The following is a 20,829-nucleotide window of genomic DNA, read 5'->3' as shown; positions in this document are numbered from 1 at the left end:
AATATCCCTGATGAATAAAAGTGAAACTAGCGTAAGGGACTATGAAACCACATCATGTAGACTAACATTCACATTATAGTGGTCCCAGGAGGAGAAGAGAGAAAGGGGCAAAAAACATATTTGAAGAAATAACGGCTGAAAACTTCCTTAACCTGAAGAAGGAAACAGACATTCAGATTCAGGAATCCCAGAGAGTTCCAAGTAAGACTAACTCAAAGAGACCCACACTGAGACACATTGTAATTAAAATGTCAGAAGTTAAAGACAAGGAGAGACTCTTAAAAGCAGCAGGAGAAAAACAACTTATGTACAAGGGAACCCCCCCCCATAGGACTATCATATTTTTCAGCAGAAAATTTGCAGGCCAAAAGAGAGTAGTATGGTATATTCAAGTTGCTGAAGAATAAAAACTTCCAACTAAGAGTACCTGACAAAGTTATATATAATACAGAATTGAAGGAAAGATGGTCTTCCAGACAAGCAAAAGCTATAAGAGTTCAGCCTTACAAGAAATGTTAAAGGGACTTCCTTAAGCGGAAAAGAAAGGATGCTAACTAGTAACAAGAAAAAATGAAAGTATAATGTCATAAGAAAATGTTAATATATAGTAAAGATAGTAAGTTCATCTGAGATTAAAAGACAAGAGTAGTAAAAAATAGCTATAACAACAATAATTAGCTAAGGGATACGCAAGATGAAAAGATGTAAAATGTGACATGAAACACACAAAACATGGGTGAGGAAAAGTAAAAATGTAGACTTAGAATGCATTCAGACTTGTTATCAGCTTAAAATAGATTGTTATAAATATAAGTTGCTATATGTAAGTCTTGTGGTAACCAGAAAGCAAAAACCTATAGTAGACATAAAGAATGTGGAAGGAATGTAAGCATACCACTAAAGAAAGTCATCAAACCACAAAGAAAGAGGAAGAACAGAACAGAGAGGAACTACAAAACAGCCAGAAGACAGTTAATATAATGGCATTAAGTGCATACCTATCAATAATTACTTTAAATGTAAATGGACTAAATACTCCAGTCAAAAGACAGAGTGGCTGAATGGGTAAGAAAAACCCCCACAAGACCCATCTATATGCTACCTACAGGAGACTTGCTTCAGATATAAGAACACGGAGACTGAAAGTGAAGGGATAGAAAAGATGTTCCAGGCAAATGGAACCCAAAAGAAAGCTGGGGTAGCTGTACTTATATCAGGCAAAATAGACTTTAAAACAAAGACTGTAATAGACAAAGAAGAAGAAAATTATATAATGATGAGTCAATCCAATATGAGGATATAAACACTTGTTAATGTACATCCAGCATAGGAGCATCTAAATATATAAAGCAAATATTAATAGACCTAAAAGGAGAGAGAGAGCAATACAATAGTGGTAGGGGACCTTAATACCCCACTGACATCAATGGGGAGATCATCCAGACAGAAAATCCATGAATAAACACCAACCTTAAATGACTAGACCAGATGGACTTTATAGACATATACACAACAGACATCCCATCCAAAAGCAACAGTACACATTCTTCTCAAGAGCATGTGGATCATTCTCTAGGAGAGATCATATGTTAGACCACAAAACAAGCCACAGTAAATTTAAGAAGATTGAAATCATAACATCTTCTCCAACCACAATGGTTGGAAAAGCAGTTACAAGAAGGAAACTGGAAAATTCACAGACATGGAGATTAAACAACGTGCTCCTGAACTCTACCAATGGGTCAAAGGAGAAATCAGAAGTACCTTGAGAAATAAAAAGTGCCTTGAGGCAAATGCAACTGGAAGTACAGCATGCCAAAACCTGTGGAGTGCAGCAGAAGCAGTTCTAAAGGGGAAGGTTCATAACGATAAATGCCTACCTCAGACAACAAAAAAAGTCTAAACAGCCCAACTTTACACCTCAAGGAACTACTAAAAGACGAACAAACAAAGCCCAAAGTTAGTAGAAGGAAGGAAGGAACAAAGATCAGGACAGAAAAAAAGAAAAGAAATAGAAACTAAAAAGAATAGAAAACGTCATTGACACTACGGCTGGTTCTTTAAAAAGATAAAGTTGACAAATTTTTAAGGTTCACCAAGAAAAAGAGGACTAAAGTAAATAAAATCAGAAATGAAAGCGGACACATTACAACTGATACCACAGAAATACAAAGGATCATAAGAGCCTACTATGAACAATTAATATGCCAACAAAACTGGACAACCTAGAAGAAATGAATAAATTCCTAGAAACACACAACCTATAAACACTGAATCATGAAAAAATAGAAAATCTGAACAGAATAATGACTAGTAAGGAGACTGAATCAGCAATTAAAATACCTTCCAACAAACAAAAGTCCAGGACCAGATGGTTTCATGGTGAATCTACCAAACATTCAAGAAGAATCAATACCAATTCTTCTCAAATTCTTTCACAAAATTGAAGAGGAGGAAACCCCTCCAAACTCATTTTACGATGCCATCATTACTCTGATACCAACACCAGGCAGGGCACTGCAAGAAAAGAATATTATAGGCCGATATCTTTAATGAACATAGATACAGAAATCCTGAACAAAATATTAGCAGACCAAATTCAACAATATCTTAAAAGGATTATACACCATGATCAAGTGGGATTTATTCCAGGGGTGCATCGATGGTTCAACATCCACAAACCCAATCAATGTGATACACCACACTAACAAAATAAAAAATAAAACTCCTATGATACCAATAGATACAGAAAAATCATTTGACAAAATTCAATATCCATTTATGATAAAAACTCTCAACAAAGTGTGTATAGAGGGAGTATACCTCAACATAATCAAGGCCATGTATGACAAGCCCACCCCACACATTATACTCAGTGGTGAAAAGCTGAAAGTTTTTCCTCTAAGATGAGGAACAACACAAGGATGCCCACTCTCACCACTTCTATTAAACATAGTATTGGAAGTCTGGCCAGAGCTATTAGGCAAGAAATAGAAATAAAAGTACCCAATGGAAAAGTAGAAGTAAAACTGTCACTATTTGCAGATGGCCTGACATATATACAACATATTAGAGACTCCACCAAAAATCTGTTAGAATTAATAAATGAATTCAGTAAAGTTGAAGAATACAAAATCAATGTACAAATACTGTTACATTTCTGTACACTAATAACAGACTATCAGAAAGAAAACTAAGAAAACAATCCTAGTTACAGTTGCATCAAAAAGAATAAAATACCTAGGAGTAAATTTAACCAACAAGGTGAAAGACCTGTGCACTGAAAACTGTAAGATACTGATGAAAGAAACTGAAGAAGCCACAGCTAAATGGAAAGGTATTCTGTGCTCATGGATTAGAAGAATTAACCTTGTTAAAATGTCCATACTGCCCAAAGCAATCCACAGATTCAATGAAATCCCTATCAAAAATCCAGTGGCATTTTTCACAGAACTGGAACAAGCACTCATAAAATTTGTGTGGAACCACAAAAGACTCCGAATTGCCAAAGCAATCTTGAGAAAGAAGAACAAAGCTGGGGGTATCATGCTCCCTGATATCAAACTATACTAAAAGCTACAGTAATCAAAACAGCATGGTACTGGCAGAAAAACAGGCACATAATCGAATGTAACAGAATAGAGAGCCCAGAAATAAACCCATGCATATGTGGACAGTTAGTTTCACAAAGGAGCCAATAATATACAATGGGGAAAGAACAGTCTCTTCAGTAGATGGTGATGGGAAAACTGGACAACTGTCTTATACCATACACCCAAATGAACTCAAAATGGAGTCTGGATGCACATGTAAGACCTGAAACCATAAAACTCCCAGAAGAAAACATGGGCAGTAAACAAGAGAGACTACATCAACCTAAAAAGCTTCTGCACAGCAAACGAGATCAATGTAATGAAAAGGCAGCTTACTGAAGGGGAGAAATATTTGCAAATCATATATCTGATAAGGAGTTAATATTCAAAATACATAAAGAACTTGTATAACTCGATAGCAAAAAACCAAATAATCTGACTAAAAAATGGGCAGAGGATCTGAATAGACATCTTTCCAAAGAAGACAGCAGATGACCAACAGTACCTGAAAAGATGCTCAGCATTAGTAATCATAAGGGAAGTGAAAATCAAAACCACAATGAAATATCACCTCACACCTATCAGAATGGCTGTTAAAAAAAAAGATAAGAAATAACAAGTATGGGCAAGAATGTGGAGAAAAGGGAATCCTTGTGCACCGCTGGTGGGAATGTAAATTGGTGTAACCACTATGGAAAAAAGTGTGGAGGTTCCTCAAAAAGTTAAAAATAGAACTACCATATGATCCAGTAATTTTGCTTCTGGATTATTAGAAGAAAATGAAAACACTAATTTGAAAAGATATATGCACCCCGTGTTCATTGCCGCTTGTTTACAATAGCCAAGATATGGAAGCAACCCAGGTGTCCACTGAGAGACACACATATACAGGAATAGTATTTGGCCATAAAAAGAAGGAAACCTTGCCATTTATGACAACATGGATGGACCTTGAGGGTGTTATGCTAAGTGAAATAAGTCAGAGAAGGCCAAATACATACCGTATGATCTCATTTATATGTGGAATCTACCAAAACACACATACACACAAACCCCCCAGTTCACAGATACAGAGATTGGTGGTTGCCAGGGGCAGGGGCAGGGGTGGAGGGTGGGTGAAATGAGTGGAGGGGTTAAAAAGTACCCATTTACAGTCATGGGGATAAAATGTACAGTGTGGTGACTATAGTTAATAATACTGCATTGCATATTTGAGAGTCACTAATAGATTTTCAACATGTAATAGAATCTACAGCTATTGGCTGTTAAAGTGTGTATACATTTTTTTTGGACACCAAAAAAAAAAAAAAAAGATGTGGTTTATCCAAGGGATTGACAATCGAGTCTGAAACAATTCATTGCAGGTACAGTAGGAAGGTTGATAAGGTAGCCTTCTGTAGTCTCTGTTTATTTTCTAATAAGTTATGACTGAAATTATTTGATCTAAATTTGACTTTTTTATGAACTTTGATAGAAAATTGCTGTTTGAACCTTGATTTCATTAGGGAACCATTTTTATCAGAATCATTCAGACTAATTCTTTAATAACAGCAAACTCAACAACACCAACTGAAAAAACATAACACCGTTCGTCTGTCATTAATTGATCATTACCAGATGTCAGGCATGATGCCAGGCACTTTGTACACATTATTTTTTGACCTTACAGCAGTTCTTCACAGGAGGTGTTATTTTTAGATCTTCATTTTGAAGCTGAGAAAGGCTGACTTGTCCACAGTCACGTATAGCTAATAAAGCTGAGATACGAGCCTAAGTTGTTCGGCGTCAAAGTTCCTTCCCTTTCCCACAGTGTACTGCCTCTATTAAAGGCTTCCTGTTGTAATGCTGCCAAAATCAATTTGGTTTCAGATTGTCTTCGCAGTTTTACCGACTTAGAAGAACTTGATGAGACGGAGTTATATATGTGCCACAAATGCAAAAAGAAACAAAAGTCCACTAAAAAGTTTTGGATTCAAAAACTACCCAAGGTAAGTGTCGAGTTTTAAATTATAATGCAATTCAAGGGACAGTGCTTATGCCTGATGAAAGGCAAATTGTTTTTGCAACTCTGTGTAATCTCTTCTGTATCGGTCTCTAGTGCTTTCAGTAACAACTAAATAAACCCTTTGACAGTACAGTGTCCTGATCACAGATTCCAGTGTGTGGAGGGGAGAGAGGTTCCCACCACACCACCAAAGCAGTTCCCCACACCACTGGGTGTCCTACATTCAACTCAGTTCTGACACTCTCTGGAAGTAACATCAGATCCCACAGGGTAAGGGCTCAGTCCTACAAGGCTGTCCTCCACTTCAGAGCCAGTCATAAGCCCAGGTTTTTTCTTTAGGTTTCTGACCTATACATTGGAGGTTATCTTGACCCCCCTCTTTGCAGTTTAGATGCCTGTACTTCTGATAGGGATCTCGCCGGGGATGGAGGCTGGCAGGTACCATCTTTGAGCTCTACCTCTGCCACACTCTAGAGTGCCAGTGTCTTCCAAAGGGGAGCTTTTACGTGACTGGTGCCCTGGCTTTTGTGGCTGCTGCCACAGATTTCCAAGCGCCCTCCTTGGGTTGCATTAATTTGCTAGAGTAGCTCACAGAACTGAGGAAACCCGTTTACTCACTAGATTACTGATTTATTACCAAGGATATTAAAGGGTACAGTCAACAACCAGATGAAGAAATTCATCGGGTGAGGTCCCAAACATAGGACCTTCTGTTCTTGTGGAGTTTGGGTGGCACATGAAAGCATCTGGTTCCCCAACCAGGAAGCTCTCCATATACCATCATTTTGGGTTTTTATGGAGGCTTCATTTCTTAGGCATGACTGATTAAATCACTGGCCACTGGTGACTGATGCAACTTCCTATCAGAGAGCTGGGGCCCTCATCCTAAGGGGAGGTCCACTGACCATCTCATTGACATAACAAAAGACATCTTGATCACTCTCTTCACTTAGGACATTCTCAGAGTTCTGGAGCTGTATGCCAGAAAAGGGAGCTAAGACCAAATATATATTTCATTATCACAAATCATAACATCACTATAATATATGCGTGGAAGAAAGCAATGTCAAGGATCAAAAGAAAAACTGATAAAATATTTGAGAGACAGTTAACCAAGTAGTTAATTTTGATTGAAAGGTAAGTTAGGTGTTTGTTTACAATCTTTGTCCTTATTTCTGGTCCAGGTGCTATGCTTACATTTGAAAAGATTTCATTGGACAGCATATTTAAGAAACAAAGTTGACACATATGTAGAGTTTCCACTGAGGGGCCTAGACATGAAATGCTACTTGCTAGAGGTAAGTAATACCTTCGTTAGCATGGTGAGAAGATGCCTCTGCAGTAAACTAAGTCTTCACAGACCCAGGGTGGAGGCCATTGAGGCGGGAGATACTGACGCCCTTGACCACTGCTCCTAACTGGATGCCTCTCCCTTGCTCCGCAGCCCGAGAACAGCGGCCCCGAGAGCTGCCTGTACGACCTGGCGGCGGTGGTGGTGCACCACGGGTCCGGGTGAGTGCGGCATGGGCGGGCCCGGCTGGGAATGTGCCACGCTTGACAGTTCCCCCACACTCCCTAGGAAATGGATTCAGGTGCACTAAAGTGGGTGGAGTAGAATTTTCCTTCAGTTTTGGTGTGAAGGATTCCTGCCAGAGTGTTGTGAAGTGTGAAGAGAAGGCACAAAAGCAAAATGGAGCGTGGTCATTTGAGCCCAGCATTCAGAACGCAGCCTGTTCACAAATCCTGAGCCTCCTTTACTCGTTACTTCCTTTGCCAATTGATGTTTAAATGGGGAGAATGGAAAATTAAAACTTACTTCATGTCCTGTACTGTAAAGATTCGTTTTTTACTTTGTTGAATAAGTGTTGATTCTTTCCCCCCGAAAGTCTATAGTAGGGGCATCCACCTTCTGAGCGCTGGTCTGAGGACGGCTACTTTACCTTCACGCTCGGCTCCTATCACTTGGGCAAACTGCTGTCCATTTGGAAAATCCTTCTCCCTCAGAAGCTTTGTAGACATTACTCCGCTGACTTCACCAGTCATAGAATTAGGAACAGGCCCACTGTCTGACTCTTCACTTCTTTATAGGCAACCTGTTTTTTGTCTTTGGAAGGTCATAGGATCCTTTGTCTTTGAACTTAAGAAATAACGTGAGATATTCCTGCTTGGTGGCTGATAGGGTCAGTTTTAGTATGGTGTCTTCCACTAATGGAAGTGTTTATTTTTTCCACCCCATTCTCCATTCTTTCCTCTGGAACACCTGACCTGTTAAATGTATAGTAAATTTCCAGAGTCTTCATATATTTTAGCTATGTTTTCCATTTCTTTGTTCCTGAAGAGGGCCATGGTGTGTTCCATCTGTATCCAAACTGAAGATTAGCTTCTCTGTGGATTTTTGTATTGCGGAGATCACATTTTTCTCATAACTTTTTCATAACAGCCTGTTCCTGTTTTATGGTTGCAGCATCTTCTCGAAACCATTGGTACTGATTAGAGTTTTTAAAGTTCTCTTTGGTTTTTGCTGTCATTGCCTCAGTGATTAATTAGCTTTTCCTGGCACTTCTCCTTTATGCTATTTTTCTCCCCTCAAGACTGATGATTTTTGGATGTTTACTCAGTCATAGTAAGTGATGAGACTGGTCATGTTGGCAGATGGTGAGAGTTTTTCTAACGGTTGTGCAGGTCCCTTTTATACCTGTAGGCTGTTCTGCCTGGGAGGGTGGGTGGGTTGTGCTGACAGAGGAAAGCCCTTGATGGCCAAAGTAGGGAGAAGCACTTTCCTTGAGCCAGGTTACTTATCCATTTCCGTTTCCCCCAGAACTCTGAGGGGATGTCTGGTTCTGTTTTCCACGTTTCTATAGGCCTTGGCCTGGGCTCGTTAGGTTGAGTTACTCAGCTGTTTGCTTTCTCTGTTGATCCAGTGCCAAGTGTACGCCTTTATGTTCTAGAAAATCTTCCACTTCTGGTTCCAGTGTCAGTCTATTCCTTGTCATCTCAGTGGGTTTTGAGGAAGATAAATACATGAACTCAACCCATCTTAAACCACAATTTTCTAGGATTTTTTCAGTTACAGCACTTACTAAAGTTTATTGTGTATCTAACAAATTATGGTTGCACAGATCCTTCTGTGATTTTCTTTGATCTTTTGACTTCCTTACAGGGTGGGTTCTGGACATTACACAGCATATGCAACTCATGAAGGCCGCTGGTTCCACTTCAACGACAGCACTGTAACACTGACTGAGGAGGACACCGTGGGGAAGGCCAAGGCCTACATTCTGTTCTACGTGGAGCGCCAGGCCAAAGCAGGGTCGGATAAACTTTAATGCCTCCTCCAGATCTTACTCATCACCGATGCCGGACAGACATTTCCAATTTTCCATAAATACTTGATCCAAGATGTAATTTCATTATGCACTTTTCAATTTCCTATTTTGGGTTTAGTTTTATTTTGTCAGTGGTAGTGACTTATTGAACATGGGCACCAACTAATTTTTTTTAGTTCTACCAGAAAACCTCAGCAGATATTTTGATTTGCTGCTTTAGTTGTAATAATTCAGTTTTTATATGTAGTTCCAAGAACTTAGTTCTATTTGACTTTTTTATATTAATGTTTCGGTTCTCACTCTGAGGCACATTTACATCGATGCTTCATTGCTCTCACGCCGACAGCAAGGTGTGTTCCTGGCTGAAGAACAGCGTGGCTGCCTGCTGCCCTTCACAGCTGTGCTGCCGAGAATCACGTGTGTGTGACTTGTGGCCCACGAGATGGCAGCGACTGCTCAGCAACCGCTCTTTCTGCCTGTACAGGTAGCTGAGGGGGCATCGTCAAGTAGACCCGGTGACTGATGCTCTTGATCCCTCTCAAGGCTGCTGTGTCTCAGCACTAACTAAATAACTGTTGGTTTGGTGGTATCTGTACTGAAAATTCAAGAATTACCCTGTTGGATTTTTGGTTTTGAGGTATTTTGTAAATGTGAGTTTTCATGGAGAAGATAGGAGTACAGAAAATACCAAATACATTTAGTGTCTAAAAAGCCCTGTGACTCAGGACATGGTGTAGGTGTTATCCAGTGAGATGCGAACATCGAATTCGCCTTAGTTGTAGCCCGGGGCTGACTGCACGTGCGCTTTAGTCCCACTCCTTGCTTGGCCTGCCCCGGCGTTTATTTACCGTCATCTACTCTTCAGGTAACACTGGGGCTGGCTTCTGCGGAAGGAGATGAGAGTCCTTACGACCGTTTCATAAACCCATTGGCTTATCCAGATAGCAGGGCAAGTTGAAAATATTCTCACTGTGAATAGGTAGTTTCTGTTTCTAGTAGTCTCTTTTAAAAAATTTCAAGAAAGATAACTATTTAGATTTAACTAAAATTGAAATTTGGAACTAGAATCCCATCAAATCCCACATTTCCTCACAGACGACCACATCCACTAAACACTTTTTTTTTTTTTTAAAGATCTTATTGGCTTTATTCAGTAATTCATGAATCAGGCAGCATCCCATCCAGTAAATAGAAAGGTGCCCCATCTGCTAAACACTTTAACATGACTAGCAGCAGACTAAAATCATGTCTGACATTGTCCTACCCAGTATGGTGGTCACTAGCCACACATTAAAATTAAGAACTCAGTTCTTCAGTCAACACCAGCCACATTTCAGGCACGCAAGAGCCACATGGCGTAGTACTGCGCAGACCCAAGACGTTTCCATCAATGTGTAGTTTTCTTGGATGGTGCTGGTCTAAATTTTCACTCCAGAGAAAAAAGCTTTGCTGTCATGTTTAGGGCTTACAGCTTAGTCTAGGAGATAATTAAGAGGGGAACATGTATTTAAAATGGTTCACAATGCTAAATTACATTATGTGAACCACAAGAAATTGTCATATTTGACAGTTTTTAATCTACGAAAATGAGTTTCACTTAATTTTATCTAATATATCAATCCATTAACACCACTGCTCTGATCTTGCTGAGCATCTCCTATGAGCCCAGGCTCTTCTGCTGTAGAAGGTGCCAGCTGTGGCTTCTAACACTTGCACATAGGTCGGGAGTCTGAGTGGGCAGCTGTGACTTTAGCAGTAAAGACTTGGGCAGTGTTGATGTTGGTGGAGAAAAGCTATCTTTTTATACCAGATGGAATTTAGCAACAGACTGGACTTTGTTGGGGAAAGTGGTCCTCAGACAGGCGGCACTATTGGCTTAAGAGATGAACACATCTCCTCTTTGAATTTCTGTAGTGTTTTTATTGCTTGATTTTACTTGAGCAGAACTGTTTAAATATCATGAAAGCTGTTTGATAAAGTGGATCCATTTGAATTGTGCACTTACCAGTGATGTAAATGTGCCTGTTTGTATTTTAAAATTTAAGTGTGTAGCCTTATCACATCTACTTTAAAAGCTGACCTTTTTGTGCTCTTCAGGGCTTTCCCTGAGCCTTGCTTTCTCTGGCAGGTGGCTCCTTGCTCAGAGCTCTGCTGAGCAGGGCCTCATGCTGAGTCACATGGCTCCTTGGACAAAAAACCTTTCTCAGAAGTCCTCCCACGTATGTGGGTGATAGAACAGTTTGTGGCAACACAAATCTCTCTCCATGGTGGAGAAACCTTTGCTAATCCACTGTATTCTACTCAGTGTCTAGTGATGACAAATGTAATAGAATTAAACCAGTCAAGTGTACTGGCTCCAGTTGAGTTAAATGTGTATCTCACCTGTGGAACCTACTCAGCAGCTTGGTTTCTGGGGTTGGGGACATATTTATTTCTTAAAGCCAAACCTCCTTCATTGGTTTAGTGTACATACATCTATTTAGACATACTTACCCCACTTCAACCTCCCTGGCCCCTACTCTCTCAGTCCCTGATGTTGCTGAAGTGGCCTCTTCACTCGGGCCCTGGAGAAGCGCATGAGCGAAGTCTGTTCCTGCACCCAGAGTGTGGGTCCAGGTGACCGAGTGCAGCCACAGGAACGCGCCCGCAGCACAGGGAGAGGTGGGCACGGGTGGTGTCATTGTAGCCCAGGTCAGAGTGTGCCAGACTCCAGACTGCCCTCTGCACGTGTTGGTTGTGCTGTGATGTAATCATTTGCCATTAAACCTAGTTTGTATGATGCCGAGAGGATTAACTGTGCAAGTGACTGATTTCATTTAAGTTGTAATCACATCCCTTTTCTGCTTCACTTGAACTGTTTTATGGAAAGTATCATTAAAAGTCTGGTCTCTTTCCTTGTGACTGTTATTTCTGAATACCTTTCAGTGGAGTCAAGTAAATAATAAGGCCCAGAGCTTGAACCAGGATATGTCAGTCAGCAGGTAGTAAATTCTTACAGAACCCTCGTCATCTGAGGCTGGTGAATGTGGGCCCAGATGGCATGGCCTGTAGGGGCAGAGTGGTGGCGGGAAGAGACCCTCCAGTGCCTGCTGTCAGGAGCCTGAGAGCTCACCATGTGGAATGAAGTCGCCCTGTCTCTTCTTGTGCCAGCTGATCCTTTAAACATGGGGTTGGCTTACCTCCTTCACAGCTGGACTACCCTGAGGAACCAGGTTTTGGGCTCTGAGCGAAGGATATTGGTCTTTTAAAGTAAAACAAGCGAGTAAGAGCTGTTAAAATATGTTCTGCTTTACAGTAAGCTCTTACGTACTCTCTCTCTGCCCCCATGTCCCCTGCAAACAGAAAAACAAGAACCACCCTGTATCCACACCATGGTTTTCCTGTGTTACTTATTTGCTGGTTCCCATCAGTCTTCTAAAACTGAAGACATGGTGGTGACCACACAATGCAATATACAGGTGATGTATTATAGAACTGTACACCTGCAACCTATATAATTTTATTGTCACCCCAATAAATCAATAAAAGGTAAAATAAAAACTGAAGACAGGTGCCTGCAGCCCAAACACTTTTGCCTTCAGGTTCCATGTCCCACGTTCCCTTTTGGCAGCTGTGCTGGTCAGAGGCTGTGCAGCTACTGCTGTTGCAGGCAAGGAGCCAAGCTCCACACACACAAAAAAGGAGGCACTGTTGCCATTGACACCCCAGGCCTGGGCCAGACCCCTCCCTGCAGACCTGCATGCCACGTGGGCCACCCTGCATCCTGGGGCACATCCTATAACCCACCCAAAGGAGCAGAGGGGTGTGGCTCTAGACGCTTCCTCTGCTGGTTTTGCTGCTCAGCAGGGCTGTGGGAGCGCAGCCTGGAAGCCACACGAGCCAGATGACTTCCCAGTGGCCAGCGCGTGCAGGGCTCTGCCTTTTAAGAAGCTGAATGAACTGCCTATTTCCAGGGGTCAGCGCTCTGAAAAGAGTACTGGTTTGGAAAGGATTTGGGAGGGAAGGTGGAGATAAAGCAGCTTCCTATTAAGCCATCTGTGCTGCTGCAGTGAACCTCTGAGTGGAGAAGTGCAGCTAGAGCGCAGAGGGGCTTCATCTGTCATTATGAAGTTAACAAGATTAGCTTGAAATGTTAGCTGGTTCCCCATTCCTTGAGAAAAGCTTCCTTTTAACTGTTTTGCTGATTTGTTGTTTTTAAGAAAAGTGACCCCTTCCACTTCACCCTGGCAGTGCTGGGGTAACTGAGGCACCAAGGACAGCTGAGACTGGCTCCTCTGAGCAAGGAGCTGGCAGAATGGCCCCTCTCCTTCCTTAGCTGCATTCTGTTTTCCAAGGCAAAGCTGTGCCGGGCCTGCCCAAGCCTGAGTTCCTGAAGAGGGTCCGGCTTCATCCCTGTTACTCTACACAACTGGAAACAAAGTATTCCTGTTCGGTGGCCCCTGAGGTGTGTTCCCTGGTCCAGCAGAGGGAAAAGTGGCTGCTCACCTCCCTCCTGCAGGGGCAGAACGCTTTACTACCAGCATTCCCCTAACCAACCAACCAACCAACCAACCAACCAATAAACCTGTACACAAAGCCAGGCCTTCATAGCAGGGGAATTACGGTAGGGTCCCAGGTAGGACTGGGATTCAAGTAAGCAGTATTAGAAAAGGGATCTGTGTATTGAGAAATCTCAGTTACAAAAGGGATCTGTGTATTGAGAAATCTCAGTTACGTTGGGAAGGGAGAACTTCAATGGATAGGACTTCCAGGCAATCTGCCAAACGGAACTGAAGGCGTTCATAAGAATGGTGCACGGCTGGCTTAAAGGGCAAACTTGGACTAACATAAAGTTGTTTCAAGAAGTACTGTATGAAGAGCTACCTCATCCATCCTGACATTTTTGGGAACATAGGCTAAATACAGCAGGATACATTAGAAAATGGTAAAGTGAGTAAATTTAAAACATGGCACATTCACAGAAGAAAATGGAAATATAAGCTACTTAAGATAAATCTTTTATGGAATAACTCGGTAAAAACAGCCAGCTGCGAGGCCCAGGACATCCCTCCGTCTGGTGCAGGGCAGCGGGATTGGAATGCAGTTCAGCTCAGCCTGGAAAAACCATCACCACTGAGTAAAAGCAGAAGACAGGCATTATCCATGTCTGCTCACAGCTCTGAACACAAAACTGTCACCCTCAGATCTTTACAGACAACAGGTTTCTTCCGACTAAGAGGGGGGCAAAACGCTCTGATGTACAGTACTGGGGAGAAAAATGGATACTGTTCACAATTAGAGTCCCTCCTGTGGGCAGAGCCCACAAGCCCAGACAGAGGTGGTCTGGCTGGCCACCTAGAATGAAAATGCCTCAGGAAAAGCCAAATGAGCTCGCTGCTAAACACCATTGTCAGCTAAAAGGAAAAGAAATCCCTTTTAAGGAAACTATTTAACTTCAATGGGCTGCTTTTCTGCCAGGGTTTTCAATTCCTCTGAACATAAGCCGAGACACAGACTGCTGCACGTATGTCTGGATGCTGCCCACTCCCCCACCCCCCAGCTCCAGCACCAGTTGTTAGCCCAAAATAAACCCCATTCCACAACCATATATGTCCACTGCCCGGAGCTGGGGAGGAGCAGCAGGAGGTAGGTCAGGTCCCTGGGCTCCAGCCACACTCCGTGGCTGCTGCGCACCATGCACATCACCCAGCTCAACCGGGAGTGCCTGCTGCACCTCTTCTCCTTCCTGGACAAGGACAGCAGGAAGAACCTCGCCAGGACCTGCCCCCAGCTCCAGGATGTGTTTGAGGACCCTGCACTCTGGCCCCTGTTGCACTTTCGCTCCCTCACAGAACTCAAGAAGGACAACTTCCTCCTGAGCCCAGCGCTCAGGAGCCTCTCCATCTGCTGGCACTCCAGCCGCGTGCAGGTGTGCAGCATTGAGGACTGGCTGAAGAGCGCCTTCCAGAGGAGCATCTGCAGCCGGCATGAGAGCCTGGTCAATGATTTCCTCCTCCAGGTGTGCGACAGGTAGGCCGCCTCCTGAGCAGGCCTGGCACTGGCATCCAGAGCTCTAGGAGGCTTCTGGGGGGCAGGGAAGAGCAGCTTACAAGACCAAGATGGCTCTGCCTCGGGGATCCTCAGACTAGGCCCAAGGCAGACCCTCCAGGCCCATCCACAGCACAGTCCCAGATGGATAAAATTGATGGGGGGGCGGGGGGGGGCGGGGCAGGGCACAAGCTCCTCTTAGCCTCACAAGTCCTAGAGCAAAGAGGAAGAAAAGGGCTTCAGCTGTCGCTGTCCTTTGGGCAGCTGTCCTCCCTGGCAGCCATTAAGTGCTAGGTGGGCCCAGCTGGGCCGGGATTTTCAAGGTCAGACCCCATGAAGAGATTCCTGGATTCAGCAATCAGCTCACCCCTCCACTCTCCCCATAGCAAGCAAACCCCAGGGCTTGTGAACTGCAGGTGAGGAAAGAAAGCCGGGGTGCTCTGAGTTAGCTCAGACCAGCCAGACTCGGTGTAGGGGTGGTGATACATAGTCATGGTTTCCTCATTAGAAACATACTGATCTTCACAGTTCTCCTAAGGGAGAGTGCTTTAGCTTACTTTTTCAAATAAGCAAACCAAAGCTCTTAGTAGTATGATTTGCCCACAATCTAGGACTGCCAGATTTTAGCAAATAAAAATTTGATTTTCAAATGGAATATTTTTGTTTTGTTATAAGTATGTCTAAATACACCCTGTATTTGATATGTCAACCCTACCACAGACACAGAGGCTGAGCCACATGCCAGGCTCCCTCCATGGTCAGAGCCTCCTGCCTAGAGCAAGAACACAGACTTCCTCAGCCAGGCTCTTGCTGAGCCTTTACTAGTCCGTCCTACCTTTAGGGAAGACACTCCTTGGCTACTGACTAGGCTCAGCCAGCTTGCTGCCACCCAGGTATACTAGCTGCTGTTTGCTGGCAGCAGGACAGGAATAGGAGAAAATAGTGTAGTAGCCCTACCTTTCTTTTTTAAGGCAGTAGGAAGTAAACAACGTGGACTTGGGACTAGGCCCTAATGGGACCAGGCCGTTTTGATGGGTTTAGCAAGGCCCAGAAATCAGACTGGAGGAAGGTGATATATATGGGGCAGAAAGCTTGCCCTGAAGTTGGTTCTAAGAGAACTAGCTCTAATCCCCCAAACCAGCAAGGTGTAGAATGGGCCTCCCAGGCCACTGTCTGGGTGCAGCGAAGGCCACTGGTGTCACAAAAAGTGCAAACGGCTTGGAGGTCAGGGTTCTGTGCCAAGTCCCTGGTTCTGCTACTGTCCGATGATGTGACCCCAACCCAAATATTTACTTTCAACCTCATTTCTTTATCTGTAAAATGGGATAAATAGCCTATTTTACAGGCTAAGAGGATTAAATGACACAGCACTGGCACATAGTACAGATAGATACGTATCATCAAAGCTGGTTCTTCTGGCAATCAGCTTGGGGGAGGGCAGCCATAGCTGGCTGCGCAAGGAGGGAGTCAGCTCTTTCTCCGGTTTCCTCCTGTATCAGGATTATTCTAAAGGTTCTCAGAGGAAGGGATCACTCAACACCCGTGGGGTTTACACATCTAATCCTCATAACCCTTCTGAAAGTAACAATTTCTCCCACTCGACACATGAGGAGGTGGCCCAGCAAGGTTGACATTTGTCCTGGGTCAGACCAGCAAATAAATCACAGGCAAGTCACTTGAGCTCTCTGGGACAGTTTTTTCATTCACAAAACTGAGGGTACAGAGGTTGATGTGATGACTAAGGCAGGCATGTGAACTTGGGAAGATGGAATGAGTTCAGTGTGTGAAACGGGGCTACGCATTCTACTTTAGTTCCTTACCCTGCCCCAGGCACAAGGGAGCCGAGCTGTCCCAGCCAGGTACAGTCAAGGGACTGAGGGGAGGCTGGTGGGCAAAGGGACAGGGACCCTCCCCGCACCAACTCCTGGTTCCGACTCCAGCTCCCCCTGGTTACAGGGAGCCAAGGCCTGTGCCCACCATAGGTCATTCTTGACAGGAAGCACTTTGTTCACTCCCAGAAGAGGGTTACAGCTGCCTATAGAAGGCTCTTTACACCCCAAATCAAAATCCTTACAACCCCACTGACAGGCATTATCCCCTCCTTACTGCCTCACGGGAAAATTAGACTCAGTGAGTGACTTATCCAAGGTCACACTGCAAATCAGCCAAGTCTAACTGTGCTCAAGATCTTTTTCTCCATCAGGTGCTGGTAAGGCTGGGTTAGCAGGGCCTCCCAGCTTTCTGGACAAACTACTTCTGTCCCTGACTGTACTCACCCTGGGCCTGGTTCTAGCTACCTCCGGTTCCTGACCTTTTGTAGCCTGGGGTCACAGCGGGTATACAGTAACTGCCCTGGCCAACTGAGCTGAAACCAGGGCTTTGGAACCCAGAGCCCTCCACCCCTTCTCCTCCTCAAGGGTTGGAGCGGGCCTGTCCCTAAGCCACCCCACAGGAAACCCTTCCCCCCCGCCTCTCCTCCGGCCAGGAGAGTCAGGGCCTCAGCTCAAAGGGGGACTGGCGTGGTCACCACGCACTGCTGCTCCCGCACACCCAAGGCAACGAGTGCGGAGCGATCCAAATAACTAGTTTCCCCCTCCGGGAACCGGCATGCCCTCTGTCCCAGCAGGACGGGGGCGTGGGTTCCCCACTGGGGCTCCTGGGGCTAAGAACCCACGCAGGTGGTTTGGTGAAGGGAAATGTGACACACGCCCTGGCTCCGATCCTGGCCGCGTCATCGCGGGCAGTTCCCCATGTTAACCGCGGAAGGCCCTGCCCCGCCTCCCCGGGCCGTGCGGAGGATGACCGAGCCAGTGAGCTCCTGCACGGGCACGGCAGGGGGCGGGCTACCGTGTCCTCCTCGGCCCGGCCCGCGGTTACCGCGTTCTCTCCGCAGGTGCCCCAACCTGGCGTCCGTCACGCTGTCCGGCTGCGGCCACGTCACCGACGACTGCCTGGCGCGGTTGCTGCGCTGCTGCCCGCGCCTGCGCACCCTGCGCCTGGAGAACTGCGCGCGCGTCACCAACCGCACGCTGGTGGCCGTGGCGGCGCACGGGCGGGCGCTGCAGACGCTGCACGTGGACTTCTGCCGCAACGTGAGCGCTGCCGGCCTGCGCCGCCTGCGTGCAGCGTGCCCGCGCCTGGCTCTACGTGCCGAGCACAGCGCAACCATGATCCCCGACCAGCCGCCGCGCTCCCCGCCAGCGCCGGGCCCGGCCCTCCGCAAGCTGCTCCCGCGCTAGGCCAGCGGGCCGCGGAGGGACACCAGCCACGTTCCAGGCGAAAGGAGCAACTGCAGCTCCTCCACCCCGCAGACCGTCGCTCTATTTCCTGAGCCTGTTTACCCGTTTGCAAAAGGGGACATGAGAATCTACCTCACTATACAGGATAAGAGCGAGATTAAAGGACCTGATGCTTGGAAAACACTCGGGTGGTTCTCACTAACCACCAGCACCTTTCCCGTCTCCTTGCCGCACCCGCGGGGGACGCCTACACCCTCGGGGCGTCCGAGGTCTAACCCCCGCGAGAGACAGTGGCCACCCAGGCTGGCTCGCTGCGCGTGGGGAGAGGGCGCGCCGGAGAGGTGGGGTCTCCGGGCCTGCGCGGGCAGGGTGCCCCGGAACGGGACTGAGCGGCCCCGGCGGTGGACCGCTCGCTCCAGCAGCCCTCTAGAGGCTCTCGGAGGCCCCGCCCACGGCGCAGACACGGGCTTCCCGGGAAAGTGGCCTCCGTGCTGCGCCAGCCGGCGAGAGGACGGAGGAACCTGGGGCACCGGCCGGAGAGCGGCCCAGCGTGCGACGGAGGCTCCCACGGACGGGACTGGGCTCCGGGTCCCAGGGCCCCACCGCTTCGGCTCCCACCGCGGCTTTGCGCCGCGCCCACGCCAGCTGGCTCTCGCTTCCCGGGGAAGATGCAGTCACAGGAGTTAACTGCACACCCGAGTCTGGAAATTAGCTTGTTGACGTGATTTTTACATAAATTGCACAGTTATCCTTATTTTCTACCGTTCTCGTATCATAAAAGAAAAAGCAAGCATTTCAAAAATCCATAGTAGAGAATTAAAAACAAAAACAAAAGCAGCAGCTCTGTGTAGGTAATTGATAATGAAACCGTTATAAACTGATGCAAAGTTAGATTTTTACCAGCTGGATTTGTTGAATGTGGACACACGACTGGTCTTCCATTTCAGGGCTTTAGTCAGTGATGTCCCACCTTTTGCCACCAAAGTAAAAGCCCTTGGCAACCCAGCAGCTTCCTGGTCCCAGGTACATGGGGAAGACTTTGGTTAAGTGGGCAAGTCAGGGAGCACTAATGAGTGGTGGGAAATGCTCACACTCGGGCTCTGCCCATCACCCGCTGAGACCAAGACCCTTTCTTTAATGTGTGTGTTTATTTCAGAGAGGGGAAGGGGGAGAGAAACATCAATGATGAGTCACTGATTGGCTGCCTCCTGCATGCCCCCAACTGGAGATCGAACCCGAAACTCAGGCATGTGCTCTGACCAGGAATGGAACCATGACCTCTTTGCTGGTTCATAGGTCCATGCTCAACCACTGAGCCACGCCTGCTGGGCCCAAGACCCTTTCTTTGTACACCTGAGGCCAGGTGTTTTTTCTTTGTGAAAGGGAAGCTGGATCCCTACTCATGGGTTCCTTAATTTGTCGTCCAAATATTGGGGGAATAGCAAGGAAAAAGAGACAAGTTCTGTTCTCATGGTGCTTACATTCCAATGGATGAAAAAACATTAAGTACAGTAAGTTCTCACTCATCCTCACTGACAGGTTCGTGGAATTAGGGTGAATGTGCCTATAATGAAACCAATTTTACCATAGGCTAGTTGATATAAACAAGTTAATTTCCTAGCACATCATCGTTATAACTGAGCAACACTGAAACGTTATTCGAGGACCTGCTGTAATCAGTATATAAGTACCAGAGGGAAAAGCACAGTTTCCAGACTAAGCACTGGCCCAACCAGGGGTCTAGGGGCAGCAACTGAGGCCTTCAGCAGTCCCTGAAGGGGTTGGAGCAGGGTGGGGTTCTGCTTAATTGCCCACAGTTCAGCCTGGAGAAATTTCAGCACCTCCTGGCCTTCAGCTGGTAAGGGGGAAGCATCTTCAAAGGGGTTGACCAATGTAAGCTTCATTGAGAAGGTGCCATCTGAGACATGAAGTGAGGGAGGGAGCTAACCAGCACCTGAGAGTAAAATATTCCAGGAAGAGGGAGCAGCGCTTCACCAGATTAGGAGCTCAGCTGGTATATTAGGGGGATAGGGGAGGTCGGTGTGGCTAGAGCAGAGAGTGAGAAAGAAAAGCAAGAAGAGGAGATCAGAGAAATAAGGGATGGGGAAGGCCATGGAGGCCTCACAGGTGATTGTGAGGATTAAATGAGAGCTGAACATCTCCCACCCAGCCCACCCCAAGCAGAAGCCAAGGCAGAGATCTCCAGGTAAAGGCCCAGATGTGCTGAATGCCCACCATTAGCCTGTGAGACTAGCTAACTGGGTGATTTTACAGTTTACCCACCATGCTCTGGGCTCAGGAAAGAGGCCTTGTAGGAACTTCATTTTCTCCCACTACTGCAAACAATGTTGAAAGCAAGCTCAGGCTTCCAGGGGATTAAATGTTTAAAACAGAGCCACTTGAACCCCAGCGCTTTGCTTTTGTCTTCTCTGATAAGCCCCAATTCCCAGCAGCCCTGTTTGCCTGAGCTGGTGGTTTCGTCTGGGGAACAACAGGGTTGTGGTTTCTGGCTCTTTGACCTGGGCAAGTCAGCCTGCTCCAAACCTCAGTTTTCTTACCTGTATATTGGGATAGCTAGAGAATCTTGCTGCCAGGGTTTTTGTAGAGTATGAGGCTTGTGTTTGTAGAGCAGAGGTTGC

At 45.8% G+C, this 20,829-nt stretch overlaps 2 protein-coding genes across 2 annotated transcripts in view; both read left to right on the top strand.

The window, feature by feature from the left end:
* The window catches only part of USP3 (ubiquitin specific peptidase 3), an 86,034-nt gene extending 74,217 nt beyond the window's left edge, over positions 1-11,817 (top strand). Inside the window, exons 12-15 of the mRNA XM_016208574.2 lie at positions 5,463-5,581; positions 6,783-6,896; positions 7,043-7,110; positions 8,759-11,817. Of these exons, the coding sequence (XP_016064060.1) occupies positions 5,463-5,581; positions 6,783-6,896; positions 7,043-7,110; positions 8,759-8,924 (467 nt within the window). The 3' untranslated portion in view covers positions 8,925-11,817. The remainder of the gene's footprint in view (positions 1-5,462; positions 5,582-6,782; positions 6,897-7,042; positions 7,111-8,758) is intronic.
* A 2,766-nt stretch (positions 11,818-14,583) lies between these two features.
* On the top strand, positions 14,584-18,190 carry FBXL22 (F-box and leucine rich repeat protein 22). Its single transcript, XM_016208502.2, has 2 exons — positions 14,584-14,933; positions 17,845-18,190. Exons 1-2 carry the CDS (start codon positions 14,599-14,601, stop codon positions 18,188-18,190), a joined length of 681 nt encoding a protein of 226 aa, XP_016063988.2. The 5' UTR covers positions 14,584-14,598.
* The last annotated feature ends 2,639 nt before the right edge of the window (positions 18,191-20,829 follow it).

This window comes from Miniopterus natalensis, chromosome 1, assembly GCF_054644295.1.
Source record: "Miniopterus natalensis isolate mMinNat1 chromosome 1, mMinNat1.hap1, whole genome shotgun sequence".
In the NCBI taxonomy this organism is placed as follows: domain Eukaryota; kingdom Metazoa; phylum Chordata; class Mammalia; order Chiroptera; family Miniopteridae; genus Miniopterus; species Miniopterus natalensis.
Note: the sequence above shows the minus strand (reverse complement) of the source record. Positions and strands in the feature narration are given on the sequence as shown.

What these genes read in the sequence shown, in the direction of transcription:
- FBXL22 (XM_016208502.2), top strand. Translation starts at nt 14,599, where the DNA reads ATGCACATCACCCAGCTCAACCGGGAGTGCCTGCTGCACCTCTTCTCC. An exon ending in CTCCTCCAGGTGTGCGACAG is followed by an intron (nt 14,934 to 17,844) that starts GTAGGCCGCCTC and finishes TTCTCTCCGCAG; the next exon opens with GTGCCCCAACCTGGCGTCCG.